The following is a 27108-nucleotide window of genomic DNA, read 5'->3' as shown; positions in this document are numbered from 1 at the left end:
TGGCTATACTGTTAAACTAGGCAATGGAAACACATAGACGAAAATGAAATGCATATTCATGAATAATGCTGGGAAATACTGCAAATATGTGAAAAACAAAAAAGGGTGGACAGTTAGGGAACCTAGGCCTATGTCTGGAGGGCCGTTTGCAATTGCGGCCCTTGAGGCTGTTTTATCCGGCCCCCGAGACAATTTTAATGTTATGCAACATCACATAAAATATGACATATTTTGTTAAGGAACCTTAGAAATTACATTCGCAATACAAGTACCACTCCCCTCCCTGCAGGACATTTACACCGCACGCCTCACCCGGAAAGCACTGATGATCATCAAAGACACAAGCCACCCTGCACACAAACTGTTCAGCCTCCTGCCCTCTGGAAAGAGGTACAGGCGCCTCCGTTCCCGTACCACCAGGCTTGCAAGCAGCACGATGCATCAAGCAATCAAGATACTGAACACTCAACCCACTCTCCCTCCACTGTCAGCCTCTAGCCAGCCAGGCCACTGACAACCCTCCCCCCCCTCATCCCCACCACCATCTGCGACTGAACATTCCACCTGCACTACTACATCTGTGACTGAACTTTCAACCTGCACTAACTCAAAACATACACATGCACACACACAAACACACACACACACACACACACACACACACACACACACACACACACACACACACACACACACACACACACACACACACACACACACACACACACACACACACACACACACAAGCACATCACACTTTCTGCACTAAACCCAAACATACACACACTGACACACAACTCATACTCACACACACACACACACACACACACACACACACACACACACACACACACACACACACACACACACACACACACACACACACACATACACAGACACACAGACGCACACCGCACTTTCTACCTGCACTAAACACACACACACACACACACACACACACACACACGCACACACGCACACACACATACTGCTGCTGGTGTATTTGATAAACCTATTTTAATTATTTATTTTCTTCAAATGCTACTATTACTATGTCAGAACGCTATAAAGGACTTTTAGAAAAAGCACAACAAAATACCTCCTCTTAATGTATGTTCTCTACAAGTCTTCTGTTGTCCAGTCTTGCACTTTAAATGTCTGTATGAGCACTGTCCATACTGTCTCATGTATGAGTACTGTCTATGTCTATACTGTCTATGTCCTTACCTAGATTAGTCTATGTCTGCATGGGAGAGCAAGAAACGCAATTTCAAATTCTTTGTATGACCAGTGCATGTAAAGAAATTGACAATAAAACTTGACTTGACTTGACTTGACAATTAAGTTATATTCAGGGGACCTGATGGGGTTTGTTTTAAAGGTGGCTACCTCATATAGGCCTAAAGTGCAAGGGGAAATCCTGGTTTGCTTCCTTAGTACAGCCCTCGGAGGACTTGTTTAGCCCTAGGAGTAATTTGAAGTGGCCCCTCGGATGAAAAAGGTTCCCCACCCCTGGTTAAGGTGTAAACAGGATGGATCCTTGAGGAAATGTCGTATATGGAAAAGGGCGTTTTCTGTCGTACTGTTTGATGCTTTTCAGTCTCCGTAGTATAATTCGCTGACATCATTTTACGCATGCGCCATAAAGAAAATTGTTAGCCCTCGAGTTGAGGAAAACAGTCTTTGAAACAATCGTCTGCGATTTAAAATAACTTATCTGTTGGACCTTCTCATATAATATTTTTTTACATTCCGGACAGTAGTCTCCCAGGACCCCCCTTCAGCATTCTGATTCATTCTTCAGAAACACACCAGCTGATAGAATGAATCAATTTGAACAGTAAGTCGTTTCGGAGTTCAGCCAGCTCGTTAGCTAGTTGGTTAGCTGTGTAGCACACAGTGGTGATAGGATAACCAAATAATGTTGACTTCAGGAATTGAAGCACCAGACGGAAATGTGACAAAATTGGGGCGCTAAAATCAAACGTGTTGGTGTGTAATGCTTACCGGTGGGGTGGCGGCACCATGCGTTTGGTTCTGCATTACGTAATCATAGTTGACTTCTATCTCACCAATCGCATTCATACGCCCCAACATCACACATCTAGTTATTACTAAGTAGTTCTAATGCGCATAGCATATTATGGCATCTCGTGTCTTGTTAGTATTCTGCGTAACCAGACAGTTCTAACTGATTGGTTTTGCTTGCTTCTAGTCTAAAGGAGGAGGAAGTGGACGAGCATGAAGACCAGGTGACAACGCGAGACGACAAGAGTGACACAGATAATGGGACCCTAAATAACAATAACAACAACCGGCGGAAGGTATTTTGTTGTACGGCATTATCACTCGATTGATCTACTATTCTATCTATTAATTGACTTGGATGAGCAATATGGGGATTAGATTGTGCAATGATACCATAGCCATTGGTGATGAATGGCAGGTTTTCACCATTGTTGTTGCTGCTGGTGCAGGATTAGATCTTGAGACCCTTCAGTCTTCAGATCACTTCCCAAAACTTGGCTTAAGGGAAATATTGCTCGAACTACATGGTTAAAGAGTTAAAGAGATCTCGATGTACTTTTTCCCAATATGTTTTAGGGCTTTTACCTTTAATTCTGAAAGGACAGTGGGGGAGAGAGGAAATGAGTGGGGAGGGAGAGAAGGAAGTGCCCTACGTTAGGCCATGGCAGGACCGATGCTGATGTACCGAAGCGTAGACGACGTTATGTGTGTCTTGTTGACCCGGACTGGTTCTTGTCCTTTTTTGCTCTGGGCGAGTTTTGAGTTCATTCAAGATGTTATTGGATTTCCAGCTCCTCTTTTAAAATCTATGACGGCCAGTGTTCTTAACAATATTAAGACAGACTCTGTGATTCCAAAAAGCCACATTTGGTAAGACCAGTGTCCAAGTCCACGACGAGGCATCCGTTGCCTGATAGTAGTTAGGGAGGTAACAGGTTCGAATCCCACCCTTGCCTCTGGCTACACCTCTATCCATGGTTGAAGTGCCCTTGAGCAAGGCACTAGGGGTGTAAATCACAGCTTTCATGACGATACGATACGGTATCGATTTCTTAAATCAGGCTTTAGATTTTTTTTGATACTTAAGAATTCCCCACGATACGATGCGATTCGGTTTGATCCGATTTTTTCCAATGACTTTTCCACTACTATTGTGTTATGGAGCACAGGGGCCAGCGATTCGATTCTTAAGAATGCCCCACGATACGATGCGATTCAATTAAATCGCCGGCCGATACTTCCGATACATCGATACATTTCGATTTTATTTACATCCCTACAAGGCACCTAACCCCACATTGATCCAGGGACTGTAACCAATACCCTGTAAACTAAGTAAGTTGCTTACAGCGTCAGCGTCGGCTAAGTGTAATGTAATGTAAAAGACGATTATTCAAACCAATTCCAATTATTAGTGTGTACAAGACAAGTCCAAGTGCATAGAAAAGCGTACTTGGGTCCAGACTCGTACTACTACAGCCTTGGAAAATGGTCATCTAGGCTGCTTTTTTAGATGTGTTGTATTCACACTCGTCTGACCATCTCTCATCTTCTCCACCACCCTGTGTGTCTGTTCTGCCAGGCTATTTCTCCGGCGGCGGGAGAGCATCCTCTACAGTACAACTACACCTTCTGGTACTCGCGCCGCACGCCCAGCCGGCCCGCCAACACGCAGAGCTACGAGCAGAACATACGTCAGATTGCCACTGTGGCATCGGTAAGACTCCCCACTGCAATGTAATGTGATCAAAGATGGAGACTGCTGATTAAAATCACATTATTGTTTTTATTTACTGATCTAGTGCACCTATCTATTACACTTCTTTTAAACAGTGTGTTATATTATTTGGAAGGTAAATTTATTGTCGCAACTTGTGTTACCTGTTCACACAAGCCATCCTTTTTCATGAATATTAAGTATCATTTTTAAGTATTCTTAGTAGACTTTCTAAAACTGAGGGATAGCAAATATATAAAGTTGATGTAAAAAGGAAACTGTGCAATGCAATTTGTGTTTACCCACTTTGTCAAACTTAAATGTGTAGCTCTACACTACTTTTGTGAGCCCTGCGGTGATTGGTCGGGCTAACTATGACCTGGTGTCTGATAGGTGGAGCAGTTCTGGAAGTTCTACAGCCACCTGGTGCGGCCGGGCGACCTCACGGGGCACAGTGACTTCCACCTCTTCAAGGAGGGCATCAAACCCATGTGGGAGGTTGGTCTGCACGCTACCATGTGTCTTTTACTATAGTCATTACTAGAGGTTGGCTCCTACAAGGTTTGCATATTGCAATTATAAACATCCACGTATACATCTGCGGGTGCATTTATACGTATATACAAGAAATGTGTGTGAAAGCTTTCTTTTCAATGTGTATGTGTGTGCGTGTAGCCAGACTACCAGAGTTTAATGCCGTGTACAGACCAAGAGCGAACGGAGCGAATGAAGCGACGGAAGTCATTATTTTTCTATGGAGGGCACGCGACCTTCGCTACCAAAGCGAATTCGCCAGGCCTTGCGTGACCAGAGCGAATTTTGACGATTAAACTAAATCTAATCGCAGGCGAATTCGCTCTGACGCTGTTTGGCGAAAACCAATCGGAACGTTCATATCTCCGAATGTCCCAGGCTGTCAAGCCAGAGCCGTTATGTGATTAGCTGAATCAAACATGTCAATGCTGCGTCTGAAGCGAATACAGCGAATTCAAGGCGAAACTTCTTCTGCTACCCACGCTACCAGGCAGCGTAGTTCGCTCTTAGTCTGGACATGGCATAAGGCTTTTTAACTTTAGTAAGGAGTGCCTCATCTTTTCATGGCAATTTGGATGCCGAAGTCTTTTTGATGAGCACCCTTTTTTACATACTTTGATGAATGGCCCAGCGTTCCCTTCTCTCTTTTTTTTTGTATGTGTGTGCGTTTGGTATATATACCCATTGCGTGTGTAACTTTTCTTTTCAATGTGTCTTTCTGGGTGTGCGTTTGTTTGTGTGCATGTATGCGTTTGTTTGTTTGTTTGTTTGTTTGCTTGTTTGCCTGTGCATGCGCGCCTGCCTTCATGTGCGCGTGTGTCTACGAAGGACGAGGCCAATAAGAACGGTGGGAAGTGGATCATCCGTCTGCGTAAGGGCCTGGCCTCCCGCTTCTGGGAGAACATCATCCTGGCCATGCTGGGCGAGCAGTTCATGGTGGGGGAGGAGATCTGCGGCGTGGTGGTCTCCATACGCTTCCAGGTGCGGTAACATCCTGTGATTGTCACTTATTCTTGTTATTTACCCGTTAATGTCAGTAGAACATAAGCAGTTCATGGAGTGCCAGAGCTGTAGTCTCTACACGCTTTCAGGTGCGGTAATATTCTGTGACTTTTACTTATAGTTGTTATTTTTCAGTATTAATGTCAGTAGAACATATGAGATATCACGGTGAGGGAGGAGATATGCCATCTCATCACACTTGGCTGACAATTTATGTTTTGTTACTACCAGACAACCAGCCAATCAGCAAACATCAATGTCATGACTGAATGTTTGCGATTTGGTAAAATAAAACCCCCATACCTGTTGTCATGACGTGATGTCATGTCCTGCCCTCAGGAGGATATCCTGTCCATATGGAACAAGACAGCCAGTGATCAGGTGACCACCTCGCGAATCCGTGACACCTTAAGGCGCGTCCTCAACCTACCTCCAAACACAATCATGGAATACAAGACCCACAACGACAGCCTCAAGTATGTACAAAAGTAATACAACTAGCACATTTGTATTGAATCATCCAAAAAATGATTACCTAAAAAATAGTCATGGCAAGTTTATTCTAATAGTGACAGTGTGTGCACATGGAAATGCCATAATCTACTTTGCTTCAAAATATACATTTAGGTAATGCTTAAGAAAAACAGTGTGATTAATGTGATTTTCACATTATTAACATTTATTAATCAGCTAATTATAAACAAAACATTTACAAATGTTTGTAAATGAGCAAGAATCGACTCCTGGATGGGTTGTGATGTGCATTTGCCTGCCGGTTACTTCTACTATATATCTGAGTCAATGACGTTTTTAGGGCTCAGACGTCAGGTGGTACAACAGTTAATGCCCATAAATTAATTAGTAGTTGGTGATTAATGTACTGAAATTAATATGCTTCTTAGATATGCCACTAAAACAAAGTAAAAAAAAAATCCATAGTCCATACAATAGCGGTTTTAGCTGTAGTCATACCACCTGACACATGATACGTAAGGGATAATTGACGACACGGTGTGCGTCTAAATGCACACCTAGGTGGTGATGCGGCCATGACGCGAAGCGGAGTGGCCGTTACACCTCGGTGTGCATTATTTTTCCTGTTAGACGCACACCGTGAAGTCAATTATCCCGCTTATACCACGGTTGCCACACTGTCTGAAAGTTATTTTAGGCATTATTTCGATGCTTTAATGGCTAAAACAAAGGTTTTCTGTAGAACTACTTCCTTCCGCCACAAGAAGCTTCTTTTCATAACTTTCTGGCGAACTGCCGTTACTAATTCTAAATTTAAGGTTGCTATGACCAAGACACCGTTGTTAGTTCTATCGCATTCGGTTGTCAAATCAAGAGCCAGTCGTTAATTCTATCGCATTTGGTTGTCAAGTCAGTCGCCTCAATGTTCTACCCATCAGATATATGGGCGCATCTGACTTGCCCACAAGATTGCCTACAGTTGGCATGATTCCTACAAATTTACAGATCTCAATAGATTAAAAAAATACCCTGCGTATCTTGGCGACATTCTAAATGCCTCGCCTCGCCATTAACTTTATCAAAACAGGCACCTCGTCAATCTGCTCCCCTCCATAGGAAACTCCCCTTTATTTATTTTCCACTGCGTTCCCATAGTTAGGCCTATTGATCCGAAAATGTCCCATACTTTTCACAAGTTACTACTCTCTCAACTGATAAACGCTACAACCACAAGAAACATCTCCTCTCGTGGGGAAGAAACGCCCACGTGAAACGGGCGTCCCTTTGAGCAGGGAATCTCTCTCTCTCTCTCTCTCTCTCTCTCTCTATCACAAAGTTGACAGAGTGATGGTCAGTTGGGAGAAATAAACATGTTTGAATTTTGATTAGGCCTACTAAGATTTGCTCCGGATTCATTATACATTGCTGGTGTTTCCAGACGCGTGATGCGACATGTGTCAATTCAGTGCGTAATGCTTGCAACTTTTTTGTGTGTAATTTATGAACGTGCGTGCCTTGGCGCATTGATACACTGGAGTTATGCGGTCAGAAAAGTGACCTAATTGTGGGACTACTTCAGGTGTGCATCTATAGACAGTTAATCAACACCCAATTCAGCGCGTCACAATGGGAGATTCCAGACTGCCGTGGTATAATACTAAAACGTCATTGACCCATCTACTGGTTTCATCTCTTTTGCTCATCGGAGGACAAACTACCAAGATTGCTGTGGTTATCCTGTGGCTGTGTTAACATAGTATTTCTTAGTCGTTAACCAATATTTGCTAATGTTTTGTTGATAATTAATTCCTTATTTACAAAGTGTTCATGAAGCTTTTTATGGTGCCATTATTCTCATCCGCTTATCCTTTTCCACCCTCAGGGACAACTCCAGTTTCCGCAACACCAAGATTACATTGTGACGACAACCTTGAAGTGCTCACACAGAGCCGTATGTGGAGGGGGACTTTGACTGGATGGATTGGATGAATGAATGGACGAATGGATGAATGGATGGATGGATGGATGGATGGATGGCAAAAAACGACCTAATGAAAGGACATCATGGGTTCGATGTGCACATGAACCTTCTCCTGCTCCTCTTTTCCCCTGTCAATCACCCAGCCGAGACCTCCTGGACAGCAAGAGTTTGGAGCATTGTAGTCAACGCTTTGATCGGAAAACATACACACACACACACACACACACACACACACACACACACACACACACACACACACACACACACACACACACACACACACAGTCTACTCTATTATCCAAACTCACATTCTCGACTTTGATAGGAACACACACACACACACACACAGTCTATTCCATTATCCAAACTCACATTCTCGACTTTGATTGGAAAACACACACACACACACACACGCATTCTCGACTTTTGCTTGTGTTTCGCTGACGTGGAGAAAACACAAGTTTCTCTGCTGTCAGCCTACGTACGTGTACATCAATCAACTTTTCCCCATTCAACATCCCAATTGTAAATTAAAAAATGACCTTTTGAATTGCGCTTTTGTGAGATATTGAATTAAACTTCTATCACAAGGCCACAAGCACAATCGAGGATTGGAGATTATACATTGAAATGGAACACGCGCACACACACACACACACACACACACACACACACACACACACACACACACACACACACACACACACACACACACACACACACACACACACACACACACTCTCTCTCTCTGTCTCACGCACACACACACACACACACACACACACACACACACACACACACACACACACACACACACACACACACACACACACACACACACACACTATCTCATGCTTACATGCGCACACACCCTCAGTCACACTCAGTCTGAACAGTCAAACACCACTGAAGAGAAGCATGGTCATCTTTGTCCTGGTAAAAGAAGCATTTGTAACGAAATGTCCCTGTATCGTAATGTTGATCTGATTTCCTTGCTTCATCCTAATTCCTCAATGTATCTGGTCTAATTTTCTTTTTAATTATTATTATTATTATTATTATTATGACTGACCATAATAGTAAATGTGGCACACATGCTCACATGTTATTTCTTAATGTATTACTTGTTCAGTTTTGGAGTACACATATTGTTGGGGGGTCAAGACACAGCGCAATATTCATGAAGGGGATGTGGATGGCGAGTGACCAGTTTGACTACATTTGGGACGTGTATGTTGCAGATTGAAATAATTCATTTCACCCTAGACATAAAGCAGTGCTTAGAATATGTATCATGAATTTTCATGCGGTAATCTTTCCTCACTTTTTTGCAAACGTCCTCAGTCTACTCCAAGTTCAATTTGGTTCATTATGAAGTATGAATAATGATCTATTCATATGTTATCTGCTGGAGGAGGAGAGAAGAAAACTTGTGACATGTCTGGCGGTAAATATTGCATATGATCAGTGCCCAGTTCAGAGCCTGTACAGCTTTGGTCGCGTCTGTACATCGGTCATTTAACGCAGGTCTTCATTGTATTATGAAGAATTTTTTTCGGGACCAAACATTAATGTTTGAGGGTCACAGAAACCATCTTGGTGGCCTTGTACAACTGAACATAAGACTACTTTTGGGGAGAAATTTGCAAATGATTTCAATACATTCTGCAGCTCATTTTTTTGCTTTCAAGATTCATTTGTATTGTTTGTTTATATAAATAAAAAAAGAATGTAGTATATGGAAGTGTGTGAGTGGACTGTCTGCATAGCCCACTGACTCAGAAACAGCTGTGGATTTGTTGACTTGCCATCCCTGTCCCTTTTTGATGACGTTTCCTTGAGAGTCGTTGATCACTGATGCGGTTGTTGCTATGGCGCGCGGATTGCACTGGGAGTTGATCCCCACCTCTTTCAAACGTCTTGTTCTCTCGGGAATTTGGTAAACAAATAAACTTTTGGGACACAGGGAAGAGCTCATACCTTGTAAGTAACTCTTTCATATATTGAAGATTTCACGAAGAACTCTGCATTACCGCAACTCGGAGGAAGCTAGGCAACGGATAGCCAAAGTTTTACGAGGATAAAAGTTAGCCCAATACATCTGTTGTCGAGTTGTTTCTTGAAAAAACAATTCTACTGCAACTGCAAGTTAAGTGGAGCTATTTATAGATATGTTTGCCAAGGAACTTGAGTCTTGCTCCACTTTCAGTGCGAGACCGCTTCTTTCTAACTTGGTTAGTTACGAGTTGTTAGCCGGTGGGTTAGCCAGCTTTGCAGGTTAGTCTTTGACAGGAAACATGCTATTGTAAAGAAATTTAACTTGCTTAGTCAGTCAGGCAGGTAGGCTATTGCCTGGTAAATAACTTGTAGAGGAAGCGTTGGAGACTATGCATGGGTCATTCAGCAAGCATACAGCAGGTGTATTTGTCATCCTCAATACAGATAAGAAAGTTGAATCAGACGTAGAACGAGGCCCTTTACTTTAGCTGAAAAAAAAAACAGACAGAGTAGAATCCATAGCTCACCATCCAAAACGTATCGTCTTTCATTCATAGATCGACCTACTCTATTGTGTAGAGCAGCTGAGTGTGTGTGTGTGTGTGTGTGTGTGTGTGTGTGTGTGTGTGTGTGTGTGTGTGTGTGTGTGTGTGTGTGTGTGTCAGAGAGGGGTGGGGGATGTAACTGGGCTAGTGTCTTCCTTACTGTACTATAATTGTGTCAGTTTATGTAAAGAGTCATGCCTTCCATACTGTGTGGGGGGGCGTGGAGGTGATCTTGTATTCTCTCCTGTGTGGGTGTGTTTATGTGTGGGTGTGTGTTTGTGTTTGTGTTTGTGTTTGTGTGCATGCACATGTGCGATGCTGATGCACTAGGAGACATTCCAGTGTGTGTGTGTGTGTGTGTGTGTGTGTGTGTGTGTGTGTGTGTGTGTGTGTGTTAAGTTGTGGCCTGACCACAGCCCGAGATGTCAGCAGAGAGAGATGGGGAGCAGCTGATGTTGAGTGACATTGAACCCCTGCCTTCCTCTCCTCCTCCTACATCATCATCATCATCACCATCCCGCACCATTACTCAGCAGCATCCCCTTAAGGTACCCTCCCTCCTGTGTGTGTGTGTGTGTGTGTGTGTGTGTGTGTGTGTGTGTGTGTGTGTGTGTGCGTGCGTGCGTGCGTGCGTGCGTGCGTGCGTGCGTGCGTGCGTGCGTGCGTGCGTGCGTGCGTGCGTGCGTGCGTGCGTGCGCGCGCGTGTGTGTGTGTGTGTGTGTCAGGGGTATTCAATTAAAAGTCTCTGAGGCCCAGCTGTTTAAATTCCCTCCAGTGAAGGGGCCAAACATTGAATCTGTATAACCGCGAGCAGCACAGTGTCCGAGATTAGGGTGCAAAAAAGTGGATAACTTTCCAGACAGAACATGGTATTCACTTCTCAATTTCTTAGTAGCCTTAGGATTATCTATTTATGACTGTTTTAGATAATATTTCACTCTCATGTAAATGCATAGTAGAGATATCCCCAACCGGAAGTGTTCACAAATTATGCATGGCCACAGATAGTACAGCACACATATATGTTTTGTTTTATTTTTGTTCTGACCCTAAGTGGGTGGGGGGGGGGTGGTATGTGTTAGGGTGACCATCTACGTGACAGCAAAAAGGAGGACATATTTTTGGAGAGGGGGTCCGGGGGTCCTCCACCAGAAAAATGCATTTTAATCAATTAGGCGTCTGTCGTTAATGCTGTACCGGACGTCGGACAAGGCACTGAAATGACGGATGGTCCTTCTTAAAGACGGGCGTCAGGCCACCCTAGTATGTATGTGACCTGATGTTATATATGGGCAATTCTATGTCAACTGCACCATGATACAATAAATTGACTTTTTATTGAAAAACCTCACTTCCAAAATAACATCAAGGCCTCTATATCACAAAGGTACATAAGTAGAGTCCACCCATATTAGCAGTCAAAAAGGTAAATTTAGTGTGATTTAAATTGTCTACTCTACTACAAATTTCAGCCTGATGTATGTATGTGATATGTGTACATGTTGGTGTCCATGCATACTACTCTACTCTACCTTACTCAACTCTACTGTACTTTATTTCAATCTAATGTCCATTTAACTAGTCTACTCTTCCTTACTCTATACCAGGGTTTCCCAAACTGGGGTGCGTGCACCCCTGTGGATGCGCAGCCTGCCATAAGGGGGTGCGCGAGCTGAATTGAGCAATGGCGCATATATGTTTCTATACAGATTTAAAGAAAATGAAGTAGTTTTTAATTGTACTGTATGGTGAATGGTATGCTTTAGGAATATTGAGGTCTATTGGAAAATGAGGATTCCCTAAATTACTCTGCATAATGTACAATGACTTGTGCAGTGAAGCCATATTTGAGTGCCCATAAGTACACCAAAACATTCGATTAGGGGGTGCGCGAACCACATTGAAATGTACAAGGGGGTGCACAAGGAAAAAAGTTTGGGAACCACTGCTCTATACAATCTAATGTAGTCTACTCTATTCTACTCCACTATTATTAGTGCTCTACTATCTTGGTGCCATCCTCTTCTTGTCCTTCTCAGTGCTCTATTGTAATCTAATGTACTCTACTCTACCCTAGTCTATTGTAATCTGCAGTACTATACTCTATTACTCTACTACTCTATAATAATGATTACTAAAGAATGAACATATATATTCCTACTCTACTATTGGGGCCATCCTTTTCTCCTCCTCTGCGCTCTATTTAGATCTAATGTTTGTAATTTATCGTACTCTAGTCTACTCTATTGTAATCTATAGCAGGGGTCCCCAACCTTTCTGGGTCTGAGGGCTACTGAGGGCTACTCAAGAGCTACTGAGAGCTACCCGAGGGAGACTTGTTTGTTCAAAATCCTATACTGATGTCTTGACTTCATTCCCAAATCACACTGATTGAATGATAATTTTCTTACAGGATACAAAGAAATATGTTTAAACTAAGAAAAACATTAACTGTGACTAAAATCTTGTAGTCGTCACTGTTTATTAACATCCTTGTTGGGCACATCAGAAGCTCCTGGAGGGCTACCTGGCGCCCGCGGGCACCACGTTGGTGACACCTGATCTATAGTAATCCAATGTACTCAACTATACTCTACTTCTCTACTCTCCTGTAATCTGTAGTACTGTACTCTACTCTATTCTAATGTACTCTATCCCCAGGCTGGTGCCGTCCCCTCCTCCTCCGTCCTCTCCTCCTCCTCTGCTCTCGCTCACTCCTGGCCCTCCTCTCCACTCTCCTCTGCGCTGGCGTCCTCGCGGGAGGTCACGGCGCGCCTCTACTCCTCCCTGCAGCAGAGCAGGGAGCAAGGTACCAGTCACGGCCAAGGTCATGCCAGGGTCGTCGGTCAAGGGGTTGCGCGCTCACTCTCAGAGCTTTCCGTCAAACCTAGGTAGGTCTTTTCGTGAACTATTACAGGCATACCGTATGTTATTAAATCAATGATGCAATAACATGTAAAAATATACTCTACTCTGTAAGCGACCGTGACCTAATTTCATAACATCAAGATCTAGTAGTAGTGCAGGAAGACTGGGTAACGCTTTACTTTACGGTACAGTATTTACTGTGTACTTTCTGCGTAACAACAGGGTAACAGACCGAAGTTACATGGTATCTAACGTGTAAAAAGGGGGTAATTACAAAGTAAATACTATGTAATACCCATATCTCAAGAATTACTATGAAACTACTGCGTATTTTCTAACCATCTAATCATCAAACTTCTCTCTGTTACCCTTTTGTTACCCAATTAATGGTATTTACTTTGTAATTACCCCCTTTTTGCCCATTAGATACCATGTAACTTCTCTCTGTTACCCTGTTGTTACCCAGAAAGTACACAGTAATTACATAGGGTAACTGTACCGTAAAGTAAAGCGTTACCGAAGACTGTCTAGTTCTACTTATCGGAAAAGCGGTATCTGAAAGTCTTATGGCTGATAAATTATTATTGACATATTATTGTATAATATTGACAAAATTGTTTTACATAGTATATAAAAAGAACAGAAGTTGAAACAAAGTGCTTCACCGGTGACAGGTAATGAACATTAAGTTGTATTGATTAATTCGAATTAGGTGCACTTTTTTACATTTTTGATTTCTCAATCTGTCTCCATTTATCTCTCTCTGTCTCTCTCTGTCTCTCTCTCTCTCTCTCTCTCTCTCTCTCTCTCTCTCTCTCTCTCTCTCTCTCTCTCTCTCTCTGTCCTCTCCTCCTTTAGGCAGGTGTCATTCAAGCTCTCCTCCAGCTCCCCAGACGTTAGCCAGATGAGCTGGCTGGACGCCTCCCCCGCCTTCTCACTGGACGATGGGCCTGATCTCACAGCTGAGGACGAGCAGGAACACCAGGAGAACCAGGAGGAGGTGACGGAGGAGGAGGAGGAGCAGGAAGAGTCGACCCTGAGTGTCAACCTCTCCTCTGGGGAAGGAGTCCCCCTGCAGCCCCACACAGGAGGCCTGGGCCTGGGCCTGGGGGGTGGCCTAGGGCTGAGGGTGGGGGGTACAGGGGACATGAGGGTGGGCCTGGGGCAGCTGTCGGAGGACATGACTGCCAACCTAAAGACCAGTCTGAGCCACAGCAACAGCTTACAGGTATGGCTGGTGAACACAAGCAAAAAAAACCTCAAATCACACACAGTGAGTTATATTTTATCACATACATGTCGAAAATCAATGTCACGTGCCTCCTCTGATGAAGGCTGCTGAGGCAAAGTAACTGAAACCCGTCTGAAAACTTGTCACAAAGCCTTTGTACATTTTACCACCCTTGACTATGAGACAGGTTAATAAATTATTACTTACAGGCCTAATAAACCTCTTAAGTTTTTTTCCACAGTGATTTGCACACTGGCAAAGTCAAAGTTGTGGTTACTGTGAAACTGTGAACTATCCCTGAAGCAGGTGAACCCAACCTGCCATAGAATGCATGTCTATCCATTGCCAGATTCTATTGTGTGCACATAGAAACTTATTTTATCTCTAGTAATGTGTGTGTGTGTGTGTGTGTGTGTGTGTGTGTGTGTGTGTGTGTGTGTGTGTGTGTGTGTGTGTGTGTGTGTGTGTGTGTGTGTGTTTTGTGTAGAGTGGTAGACGACACATTGAGGAGATGGAAAATCTGAGAAGCCACCTGCAGACCATGTTGAGACCCAAACCTGCCGAGAAACAGGGTGAGGTCACTGTGCATGTTTAGCTCTGTGACAAGGCTTTGCCAGCAGTTGTTTCTCTTGTGGCATGAGTGAGCCAGGGTACCTTAGTCATGGAGGAGGATGGGGTAGAGCAGTGGTTCCCAACCTATGGGGCGGGACCCCCCTTATGGGTCGCCAAAGATCCACAGGGGGTCGCGGAGCCCTCTTGATTTTAAGGGGCTTTGTTTTATGTTGAATAAAAGACAAAGCATTTAACTAATAAATGCATAGACGCAACAAATTGTAAGTGCTACATTAAACATTTATTCTATATTTGACCAAAGACGAATTGAGGAATAAAATAACTAAAATAAGTTTTCGCAGGAAACGGAGGGCATCTTGTGACTCCGTCTCGTGCGGGCGCTCGCGTGGTTGGGTCACCAAAGCTTACAATGGTAAAAATATGGGTCCCTTAAGAAAAAGGTTGGGAACCACTGGACTAGAGCACTGATTAATTACTCCCCCCACCAACCTGGTGGGAGTTGGGAATTGAACCGGCAACCTTTAGGCTTACAAGCCTGACCCTAACCACTTACCCGTGACTGCCCGTGCTGTGTTGTCGGTGACCGTTTCAGAAACTGATCTAGCAGTAGAGGTACACAGAATATTCTGCAACCGAAAATATGTGGCTGAGAACGGAAAAATAGGGCACATTCGGATTTCGCCCGAAAGCCAATTGAGTGGCAGAATAGAAAATTAATTGAAAATGGACATTAATGAAACTAATTTTAGTTCTACTCTAACATTTGAAGATTTCAAATGAGAGTAGAGTATAATTTCTCTAAACATCTAAACATTTCCCGTCTAAACATTTATTGTAAGCCGTGGATTTAAGCAATATTTAAAAACGGTGAAAAACCCAACTTTGTAAACTATTAACTGAACTGTGATATTCGGTTTTGGTATTTGGTCAAGTGATTCATTATTATTCGGTTTCGACCACAAATTTTCATTTCGGTGCATCTCTATCTAGCAGTACGCTAGTTTCCCACTAGGTGGCAGTCTATCCAAACAAACAAAATGCTGACCCTTTCTTTTCTGAGAGGTGCGAGGAGGTGAGAAATGTCTCCTCCCATATGCCATTCAGCAGTAAGTGACAGGGGGTCAAGGAAGCACAGATTAGCTTTAGCCAATTAGCATCCACCATTTTAAATATGGCGTCGCATGGAGCAGAATTCGGCACCGTTAGGCACCACGTGTGTGCACGAATGTGAGTTGGGCGCGAGCTCTCATGCGCGCACGTGTTGGATAACCAATTATGTAGCGTTTTAGTGCAAGTTTACGCTCGTTCACGAGACACTACTACTGCGTGTCGTATGTGGCAAGCTAGTGAGCCACATTGTCATCACTTTCTGCGCAGGAGGATACGCCAGCTCAGAGCTCCAAAGCTCAACTGGAAAACTCCCATGTTCATTCTGACGCAGTACTGCACAGCACACAGTGCCTAGTTCACACAAAGAAATTGCATTCCATGCCTTACCCGTGTGAGGGGGCAGCCCCACACGGTGCCCCTAGGGAGCAGTGCGGCGGGAGGGGGTCAATGCTCAGGGTGCCTCAGTCATGGAGGAGGATGGGCAAGATCATACTGATGAACTACTCCCGCCCCCATCCTGGCGGGTCAGGAGTCGCACCAGCAACTTTTGGGCTATGAGCCCGACACCTTAACCGCTTAGCCCCTGCTATTGACTTCACTTGTATGGCGGGCGAGACTTAGTCACTCTCTCCAGTTAAATATAATACCCCCATGGTTAGTGAAAGAAGGGGCTTAACCTTTGACCTTTCTGTCTCCTTGCAGAAGCTCCAGGTCACATGGGCCAGCCGCTTCAGGACGACTCGTTTGGAAGTGAAGCCACCTCACACCTGCTCAAGTAAAACTCAAATTGCAACTCACAACATGCTGTAAAACACACCTTTTGAAACGCATTCCTATCGCACATGCATTTATATGCGTGCGCACACACACACACACACACACACACACACACACTCACACACAGAAGTAAAACTCACAATTTGAACAATGTTCTCTATTACGCATTATGTATTTATGTTCACACTTACCATGTACACACACTGAAGTAAAGTCAAACTTTTGACAAAGATTGCACATGGATTCATATGCGCATGCACACACACACACACACACACACACACACACACACACACACACACACACACACACACACAGTTATCTTTATCTTGCTGTATAGTTTTGCCATGACTGTGTTGCGATAGTAAGTCCTGACTGTTAGTGTATAATAATTCTCTCTCTCGCTCTCTCTCTCTCTCTCTCTCTCTCTCTCTCTCTCTCTCTCTCTCTCTCTCTCTCTCTCTCTCTCTCTCTCTCTCTCTCTCTCTCTCTCCCTCTGCAGTGCTCCCCTGTTTGCCTCCACCTCTCCGTCCTTCTCGGTGCCTGGCCTGGAGGAGCTCTTCCCTCGTTACTCCCGTCTGCACTTGGAGCGCAGTGCTCCCCTGCTGCCCTCCTCCTTCTCCTCCTCCGCCTCCTCCTCCTCTATGGCGGGGGAGACACAGGTGCTGAGGGAAAGCCTGGAACGCGAACGCGCACGCCGCAAGGTACCCCACCATCCTCCATATTGAAATCCATTCTCATCTAACAGCACAGCCTCCTACCCCTTGCATGTGTTTTTTGTGTGATCATTTTACCAGGCGGCAATATTGAACGCCTAGAGTAATCGTTACCAATGTGGTGCCCACAGTCACTCTCCAGGTTGCCCTTCATGAGCTTCTGAGGTGCCCACTGCTCACCAAGGTTGTTAAATAAATGGTGCAAGAATGCAATGACTGCAAGATTTTAGTCACAGTTAATGTTTTTCTCAATTTAAATATGAGATTATTTCTTTATAACCCATAAAGAATGTTTCTTTAGAACCTATAACTGAAGCAAATGATCAGTCAATCATAGTGTGATTTGAGAACGATGTCATGACACCGGTAGAGGATTTTGAACTAACAGGTAGCCCTCGGATAGCCCTTGCTACCTCCTGCTAGCCCCCAGGCCTAGAAAGGTTGGGGACCCCTGGCCTAGGACATCCCCATCGCGTGTCATGTTGACGCTGTCGCATAGGCCTACTAGACTCTGCTCTAAACCTAGTCAGCGAAGTCATGTTGCCCCAAGGGCCTGGTTTTGAGTACAGCTGCTGTTTAAGACACTAAATGCATACTCTTGGGGTCCAATATTGCAGCCCCAGTTAGTCTTAGACAATGAATCACACAAGGACTCAAGGTCAGATTAGACTTCTGCAACTGCGCTCGTCAAAACTCGCGTGGGAGTGGCCATGAACCAACATTGTATTCATGCATCTGCGAGTTCTGCGAGGTCCGAGGTCTCGTCGCAAGCCACATTTGAAATTGCGCGATTAGGCTACTTTCACTACATTGTAAGCACTGCGGTCATTATTAAGCAATGTTGCTTTCTATCCCGGTTAGCTAGGTATTTTCACACAAATTGCAAAGGCAATGCACTGGTATCATTATTTGACATACCCAGTCTGTTTTCATGAGCAGAAAATGCAAGCATGTAAAGACAGTTGATTCTGCCGATGTGTGTTTACATTCAGTGGAGGAACGGTAGTAAAACCGCAGGCATTGTGCCACGAGTGTTCAACTGATGCATTGTTTGTTACTTAGCTTGTAGCTTCCTGTATTTACACACATGTACACACAAGGCATTAATAAAGTTTTTAACAGAATACAGCTCTGCTCTCGCAAACTACTGGCATTGCGCTGCCACAAGAACAGAACAAGGAAGTAGCGAGACGACCAATCATAGCGCCTTTTTGTCTGCGTACTCCGCGTCCGTCCGACGGATAGTTAGAATTTTTTCGAGGCGCTCGACGATGGGCGCAGAGCCTCTGAGAGGGGGGCGTGGACTCGCATAGACAGAAAACGTCCTAAGCATAAATCTAGCTTCAAGCTTAAGTTTTGCAGCACTCGGTTAATGACAGATTATTTTTTTATAGCAAACTAAGCAGAATATGGAATGCATCACCTGTTAGAGAGCGAACCCCATTTTCATTGGTCAATGCACAGCACACCGCAGGATACCGTGAAGGAATTCAAAGACTTAGGTACCCCATTAAGGTCTGTTATCCTCCCGATATAGCCATTTTCTTTAGTCGTTATAGAGCACACCACAGCAGCATTCGGTAGTGATCAAGACGAGGAGTTCTATTGACATTGACGACCTTGCACTATTACGATGACATGGAACGGTGTCCTCCACTGATGACCCAGTATATGTCACAAATGTAACAGTCTACATAGACTATTTGGAGCACAGATCCATAGCCATATAATCCATAAATTCAATCCCATACATGCAGTTTGCTGTGCTAGTTTAGTCTGTATGGCTATTTCAAGTATCTCGCACAGCTATCTTTGGGCCTGTCATTCTAAATGTGAGTATCTTATGAATGATTATTACTTAACGCTGTGGTGCAACTAATGACTTGGCCTGGCCCACTTTCCACACACACACACACACACACACACACACACACACACACACACACACACACACACACACACACACACACACACACACACACACACACACACTGGTGCGCTCTGGTACAGAATGAGCTTGGATTATTAGCTTACCTTACTGCTGGGGATGGAAATAGCCACTGCACTGCCGTGATCTTTTTTTGGTGTGTGTGTGTGTGTGTGTGTGTGTGTGTGTGTGTGTGTGTGTGTGTGTGTGTGTGTGTGTGTGTGTGTGTGTGTGTGTGTGTGTGTGTGTGTGTGTGTGTGTGTGTGTGTGTGTGATGATTCAGGACACTCGGGGCTCATTTCTCCCATTCAAATCCTCCCCAGGTGTCCTAAAAGGGGGTTAAAGCCTGCACATCAAAGCCACAATAGCATAGACCAGTGGCTCTCAACCTTTTTTGAGCAAACGCCCCCTTGGCCTCATCACAAGCCTCATAATGCCCCCTTGACCTCACCATAAGCTTGCCAACGCCCCCTGCCTTAGTATTGAAAAATAAAAATAAAACTAATGCAATCCAGTGGTAATTAAGCCCCTTCCCCACTCAGCTGTATCCTTCTCTAAGCCCCCCTATGGCTCCCCAACGCCGCCTGGGGGGCTGTAGCGCCCCCGTTGAGAAACACTAGCATAGACCAATAAACAATGAGAGAGCCTGTTTGAACCTGGATTTTTTTTGCCCCCCCTTGCTTTATTTTTTGCAACCTCATGGACTCATAAAACTAGTGGGAGCAAAACAATGATGGTTGAATCTGACTTTTTTGGGAGGGGGAGCTTTCACCTAGCACAGGTTCTGCCTCGGACAACATGCGTGAATGCGCACGTAGACATACACAAACACACACACACACTACAAACTACACCCCCCATTTAAACGGCTTGTAAAAAGTTATTATAAAACTGTCGCTAAGCTAGTGAAAGTCAATGGATCCGTGTAGCATGCTAAAATGTTTTAACTTGTCTTAAAGCAAGACAACGCTTAACATGGAAAAATAAGACACTTTACCACCTTTATAAACCCCAGCCAACGATTTTAACTGTATGAAGCCCCAAAATAGTGGCATACCCCTTTAAGGGAAGATTGAAATTTGGTGCCTTAATTGGGTCACTTGGGGTTACGGCACGTTAAGTAGTGCACAGCAGCCAGCACTGTGGTTTAATTCCTTAATGAGGGGCACAATTAAATCAGTTCGATCAGCTAACTCTCACTTGGACTCACTGGCACTGGCCAGCAGACCTCCAGCTTTGTCGTGTGTGTGTGTGTGTGTGTGTGTGTGTGTGTGTGTGTGTGTGTGTGTGTGTGTGTGTGTGTGTGTGTGTGTGTGTGTGTGTGTGTGTGTGTGTGTGTGTGTGTGTGTGCTCTCTTAGTTTTGGTTCTGCTGTTTTTTTGTTTTTTTTATAATCTCTGTGGGTGTGTTTGGGTTGTCTGTCATCATCAATACAAAGATCTTGGTGCAAACTTAATGAGACACTAGAGGGAAATAAATCGAGGGTTATGTATATAACCACGGTTCTATGAGTTCCGGATGACCGCCAGAGGCGGTGCTTTCAGCACTGAATATTCATCTTACGGATCAGCAGGTCGAGAATTAATATCAACAAAGTAACACGTGACCTGGGTGACGTCACCCGGTGACCCCCGTGTCAGGGGTTAAAACACCGGTGAACCCAGGAAGTGACCTCTTGGCAAATCTTCTCGAACACACTACGAGTGACTGCCAAGCTCTGGCGGTCATCCGGAACTCATAGAACCGTGGTTAAATACATAACCCTCGTTCTATTTCGTTCCTCCTGACCGCCAGAGGCGGTGCTTTCAGCACTGGATGACCAATACCAACAAAGTCATGAGGAGTGCCTACCCGTCGTCAGCGCTACTGAGACGGGCCTGAAGCCACCGCCAGCACCACAGTAACATGTGGGGCAACATCAAGAAAACCAGGCAATGGTGCAGCCTGATGCCTAGGAGGCCGTGCTGCACACGTCCTTGCACGTACCAACGGCAACATGGAAGCCAGTGTAACCTGGCCCAAAGGATCCACGGCGCTCCCTGAGTGAGAACCACAAGGGGCAGCAAGTAAGCAGTTAGCATAGCAGTTGACGGGGACACCTGTGCCACCCCGTAGCGGTACCATACCACCCGGTGCCACAAACGGGAGGAGCCACAATGGATGAGGCGAACCATGGGAAAGGTCAACAACAGGGCACCGGACGCCGATAAGGAAGTTGCTCCCATGCCCATCAGACTAGTGTCGGCCCCTGAAAGCAGCTGCTGCAACAGGCCCAGAGAGGGCAAGGACTCAAGGCGGCAGGCCAACCGTCAGGGCAGCAGCAGTGGGCACGACCTCACCGCGCAAGGGCAGCAGCAGTGGGCATGACCTCACGGCGCAAGGGCAGAGTGTAACAGACGCGAGTTTCATCTCCAGGGTCGAAGGCGGACATGGTAGCCAGACGCAATGTAGATCAGTCAGCGACAGTAGGACCTGGCAGGGGCCATAACGGCATATCCAACCCAAAGAGGCCTCAGCAAGCGGAGGCCAAGAGGGACAACGTGGGACGCCGAGGTCGGCACGCCCAACACCTGGAAAGAGCGGAGAGCAAGGAAGGAGAGCCTCCACTTCCAATGCCCGCAAGTACACTGGTCATAAGCAGAAATCGACGCCTAGAGACACCAGGCCAGGGGTCCGCATGTCGAGAACAGGGCAAAGCGCACCAGGTCGAGAACAACAGCGTGAGCGAAACAAAACCACATGCAGCATCGGCCGCACGGCCGGGGCGACACAAAAGCCGCGTCGTGGCTTGCCCAAAGCGGACGGACCAAAAGGGACATATGGGGGCCTCTGCCCCGGCACTCAGGCCAGACAGGCGAATGCCAGCAACTTTGACAAGGAGTCAAAGAGAACTCTCACAGGGGGCGCCCCAAAACGGTCCATGGGGGCCGAGAGAAGGCCAACAAGACATGGGACATCGAGAACCCAATGCACGTCGTACGCAACGCTGCATCATAGTCCTCGCAGACGAGCTCATCTGCGACGTGTCTAAGTGGCCAGGGCAGTGTGCCCCGCCAGTTCAACGCCCTGACCGGTGAGGCAAGGAGGGCGGCCAGAGGTGGTTCAATACCCGGCAAGGCCATAGATGGAGGCCTCCAGCAGCCCGTCCAATGCCTGATCGCCGACCCATCGCGCACAGCGTCACGGTCAGCCAAACACCAGTAAAGGCCACATTGGGGCCATCGGTATAGACAGGCGGGACAGGCAGGGTAACCAGTAGTAGTTACAGCCACTGCAGCAGAGACGCGTAAACAGTCCAAGCGGCAACAAGTCGGGCCCAGCGGGAAAGGGGCGCGACACAGGGCGCAGACGCCCATGACAAGCCAACTGTGATGCCCCTGCAGCAGACGGCAGAGCATGAAGCTGAACCAGCCAGATACAGAATCCACAGTCGTAGGGGCGTGTACGCCTACCGGTGCCCAGAGCACTCACGTGAGACCATCCATAGCGAGGCCAACAGAGCGAACAGTCGTAAGCCACCGAAAACTCGAAGGGAGAGCCCGGAGTGGGGTCACTCCCGTACAGTAGTAGCAGTCAGAGTGGCATCCTGACCCCCGGACATACCACACATGAAGTGGGGAAACATGAAGAGCAATGGGAGAAGGAGCGGTAACGCTCCAACATACCAGTAGCAGCCGCAGCTGCAGTGGTGCGGGCGCCAATGGCACTCTTAAGTAGCCCATGGCGAGTCCACGCATAGCCCAAGAGCTCGGGGGGACGACGTGCAGCAGTCGACCTACGCGCCACAGTCGAGGACAATGAAGGAAGCACCTGGGTCCTGTACCCAGGGCAGCAATGCCGACATACACGTGCACCAGTCACAGAGGCTTAAGCCCAACGGCACACTCCGCGAGCCAAGGGGCAAAAAAGTCCCAGGCTCCACCAGGTCAGGAGGAGGACGACGACATGCCAGACGTACGACAGTGGGCAAAAGCGGACAACAGGACGCAGAGCATAACTTGCATACCGAAGCCACAGCAGAAGAGGCGAAGGCACCAACTGCAATCACAACCGTCCACGGTGGCCGGCCAAGGCCAACAGACTCCAGACAGTCCCGCAGGAGTGCCAAAGAGCATAAAACAGGGTATGGTGTGAAACCACTCACCCAGAGCAGCAGCAGTCGTACAGGCGGAAACGCCAACGGTGCATGCAAGGAGCTGACTGGTGGAGACACCCACGGTCAGCCAAACCCAGGAGAACGACCAGAACCAGTCGTGAGGTAGGGAAAAGCAAGCTACACAGAGGGGCATGAAGCGGAGCAACACGCGCAACTGTAGCAGCCATGGCGGTTGAGGTGCCCCGGGCGTCCACAAGAAGCCGATGGATGAAACAGCCGACAGCAGGCGGTATCCAGGAGAGCGACAGACAGTCGCAGGACGCTGAATGGTAGAGAACAGCAGAGGAGCGGGGAGCACACATGCGGTCTCATGCAAGTCATGCAGCCATGCAAGAGAGCAAGTATGCAAGCATGCGAAGCAACCGAACAAGCCATGTAAACCGGAATGGCAGGGTGCGTATGGCCCAGCGGCACGCCGTGGCAACTGTAGTAGCCGTGGCATCAACAAGCATGCCACAGGGTGGAGGCCACCTGTGGCCAGAAACCCACTCTGGAGCAGTAGCAGGTATGGCGCTCACATGTAGCCATCGGGCGAAAAACACCCATGGCCAACCAACCCAGAAAGGGGCCAGTGCCAATGCAATGCAACAAGCAATGCAACTGGGCTGTGACGGTGTCACCCGAACAGAGGGCATGGCGCGGGCATCGGCGGCAGGCGACAGCTGTGGTGGCGGTGGTCGACAGCCGTGGCGGCGGTGGGCGACAGCTGTGGCGGCAGAGGGCGACAGCCGTGGCGGCCGCGTGCGACCGTCCGGGTCGCTGGCAGGCAGGGCACAAGTGAAAACACTGTCACCGTGTGTCAGAAGCTGCAGGTCGGCAAAACAGGGCCGACAACTCCACCAGGCCAGTCGACAACTTGTCCACCCCCGAGGGTAAGGAGTCTGGGCACATCCGCGATACCTCCAGGAAGCGTGAGGTCACCCCATTGGGCCTGCTTGGCCTCGCTGCAGCAGCCGGCGTCATCTACAGCCCCCCATGGCCAGTGGAACGGTAGGCCGAGGGCTAAAACGCGTCAGCCCGGCAGTAAGTGCTCTCGCACGCAGACCTGAGCAAGCAGCACAGGCCACATCTGTCAACCTCAGCCGCAGGCATCTCAGCTCCAGGCAGGAGGGGCGACACCAGTCCCAGGGGCCTAGACGGCAATGCATCAGTCAGGCAGGCAGGCACACAGGGCGAGGACACCCCAGTGGTAGCCGAGAGGGAAGCCAGCAGTCGGACAGTCAGGGCCAACAGGTAAACAAGGCAACACACACAGCAGGGCGAAGACACCCCAGTGGTAGCCGATGCAAGTCAGTAACCAGGCGAGGCAAGAGCTCCAGGCCAACTGGTGAATACCACACAGAAGGGGCTGGGACATCCAATGGCAGCCAAGAAGAAACCCAGTAATCAGGCAAGACGAGGGTCCCGTGTCGGGAAGCGAACACTGCAAGACACAGAAGGGAACAAACAAGCAATACCTACCCACAGGGCGAGGGCACCCCAATAGTAGGTAAAAAGTTGGCAGTAGGTAGGAGATGACACTACAATGTCCAGCAAATACTGCAAATATAAAACACAAGGGGCGAGGATGCCCCAAGTGTAGCCAACAGGAGCCAGCAGCCAGGCGGCAACACCAAGCTGACAAGCAAATAACAATGGACATTAACATGTTGGATTCGGCCTATTTTGGACACCAGATGGAAATTAGCCCTTGGGCTACAATCTGGCATATTTACCTATATGTACATGTATGTATATGTTCATTAATGTACAATGTCCTGAAGAATTAAAGTAAAGTAAAGTACATTACATGGCATCGAGTCGGTAGGCGCTGTACACCAAGCGACTCACAATAGAGGACATACCATAGGCACAGGCAATATCATGGGCAGACAGGAGTAGCACAGTGATAGAAATGCAAGGCCAATATACACTTCCGGGGCGAAGACACCCCAGGTGAAAACAGACAACAATCAACCAGTGAAGAAATAACACAACCGGGCAGGAATAACAACCGGGGTGAGCAGAGTGCAGCCAGAGAGAGTAGAGAGAGATTGTATTGTAGATTGAATCTCCGGAGCAGCGTGACGCCAACGGTGCAAGGGCACAGCGAACCACACTGGCCCGTGGAGCAACCGTACAGACAGGCTACACTGTACAAACAATGAAGCCGTAACGTAAATACAGGCACGCGAACACAAGTAACCGAGCTTGCGTCGAGTGTCACAACAATCGATCAGTAATAGTAACATTCAGCGGCGAGAAACACCGCGAAAATAAATCGAAACAGTAAATGACAGTCCACTTACCCAAACGATGGCCAACATAGGCAGGCAGGCGTTAATACCTAATCCCAACTCAAAAGCGCATCACGCCACGAGACCGCTCGTCAAATCCAGTTGCGGGAAACACTACTGAAGATAACGCGGTAGCAGTTAATACATGATCAGAAAACGGCCTACCTTCCACGGGAAAGGACAAGTTATTAGCCTCCAGTCGGCGAGAACAGTGCCTCGAGCCAGGGGCTAGGCAGGCTAGGTAGCCTAGCCAGCCCTCCTCCACCGAGCGGATAACACTCAGTCGGACACATCGTAAATGTGAAAGAGATACTCAAAGGAAAAAGCGACCAACGCCGTTTCATGGGGGGTGGAAAACCCACAGCCCCAACCCTATGGGTGCAAAACGAACAAAGCGTCAGGTCAATCCCAAAATCGCAAACGATTAACTCGACACCTGCAATCGAGAAGATGAAAGAGGTCACTTCCTGGGTTCACCGGTGTTTTAACCCCTGACACGGGGGTCACCGGGTGATGTCACCCAGGTCACGTGTTACTTTGTTGATATTAATTCTCGACCTGCTGATCCGTAAGATGAATATTCAGTGCTGAAAGCACTGCCTCTGGCGGTCAGGAGGAACGAAATAGAACCAGACATCACAGAATTTTATTGAAACAATGCAGCGGCATTGTGTGTCCAGTAAGGCTGTAACGATACACCCAACCCACGATTCGGTTTGTATCACGATATATGACCCACGGTTCGATATGCCCCACGATTTCACACAAAAAAAATTGAAAAAAAAAATTTGAAAAAAATAATAATAATTATATGAAAATAAATTATATATATACTTTGTAATTAATATATTTTTTGCATTTACCTGCCTGCATTATTTTGGTAGGTTTACAAGGCTGAATGATGTTGCAGATATAGGCTACCACTGCAACCTGTTCCCAGGTGTTGACATCAAAACACAACACAGAGAAATAAGGGATATTAGTTCACCAAGGGAAAAGGCTTATAAATAAGCTAAGATCATATGTTGAGAGAGAGAGCGAGAGAGAGAGAGAGAGAGAGAGAGAGAGAGAGAAAGAGAGAGAGAGGTGGGTGGTCAGGGTGTATAGTCATTGGCAGCTGTCTTACTTTATCAAACATTAGGCCTATGCCTATCCAATTAATATCCAAACATTAAAACAACACTGGCCATATATCG

The 27108-nt window shown here is 46.6% G+C and overlaps 2 protein-coding genes across 2 annotated transcripts in view; both read left to right on the top strand.

Annotated features, from left to right (window-relative positions):
• The first annotated feature begins 1654 nt into the window (after positions 1-1654).
• Positions 1655-8291, top strand: eif4e2rs1 (eukaryotic translation initiation factor 4E family member 2 related sequence 1). The gene is made up of 7 exons (XM_063186566.1): positions 1655-1840; positions 2216-2324; positions 3611-3745; positions 4139-4243; positions 5108-5260; positions 5621-5757; positions 7638-8291. Exons 1-7 carry the CDS (start codon positions 1824-1826, stop codon positions 7675-7677), a joined length of 696 nt encoding a protein of 231 aa, XP_063042636.1. The 5' UTR covers positions 1655-1823; the 3' UTR covers positions 7678-8291.
• Positions 8292-9569: 1278 nt separating this feature from the next.
• cntrob (centrobin, centrosomal BRCA2 interacting protein) overlaps positions 9570-27108 on the top strand; it is a 38348-nt gene continuing 20809 nt past the window's right edge. Inside the window, exons 1-7 of the mRNA XM_063186567.1 lie at positions 9570-9719; positions 10679-10827; positions 12941-13170; positions 14006-14375; positions 14866-14950; positions 16764-16836; positions 17341-17542. Coding sequence (XP_063042637.1) covers positions 10702-10827; positions 12941-13170; positions 14006-14375; positions 14866-14950; positions 16764-16836; positions 17341-17542 — 1086 coding nt within the window. The 5' untranslated portion in view covers positions 9570-9719; positions 10679-10701. The remainder of the gene's footprint in view (positions 9720-10678; positions 10828-12940; positions 13171-14005; positions 14376-14865; positions 14951-16763; positions 16837-17340; positions 17543-27108) is intronic.

This window comes from Engraulis encrasicolus, chromosome 21, assembly GCF_034702125.1.
Source record: "Engraulis encrasicolus isolate BLACKSEA-1 chromosome 21, IST_EnEncr_1.0, whole genome shotgun sequence".
Lineage (NCBI taxonomy): Eukaryota > Metazoa > Chordata > Actinopteri > Clupeiformes > Engraulidae > Engraulis > Engraulis encrasicolus.
This window is presented reverse-complemented; position numbering and strand designations above follow the sequence as displayed.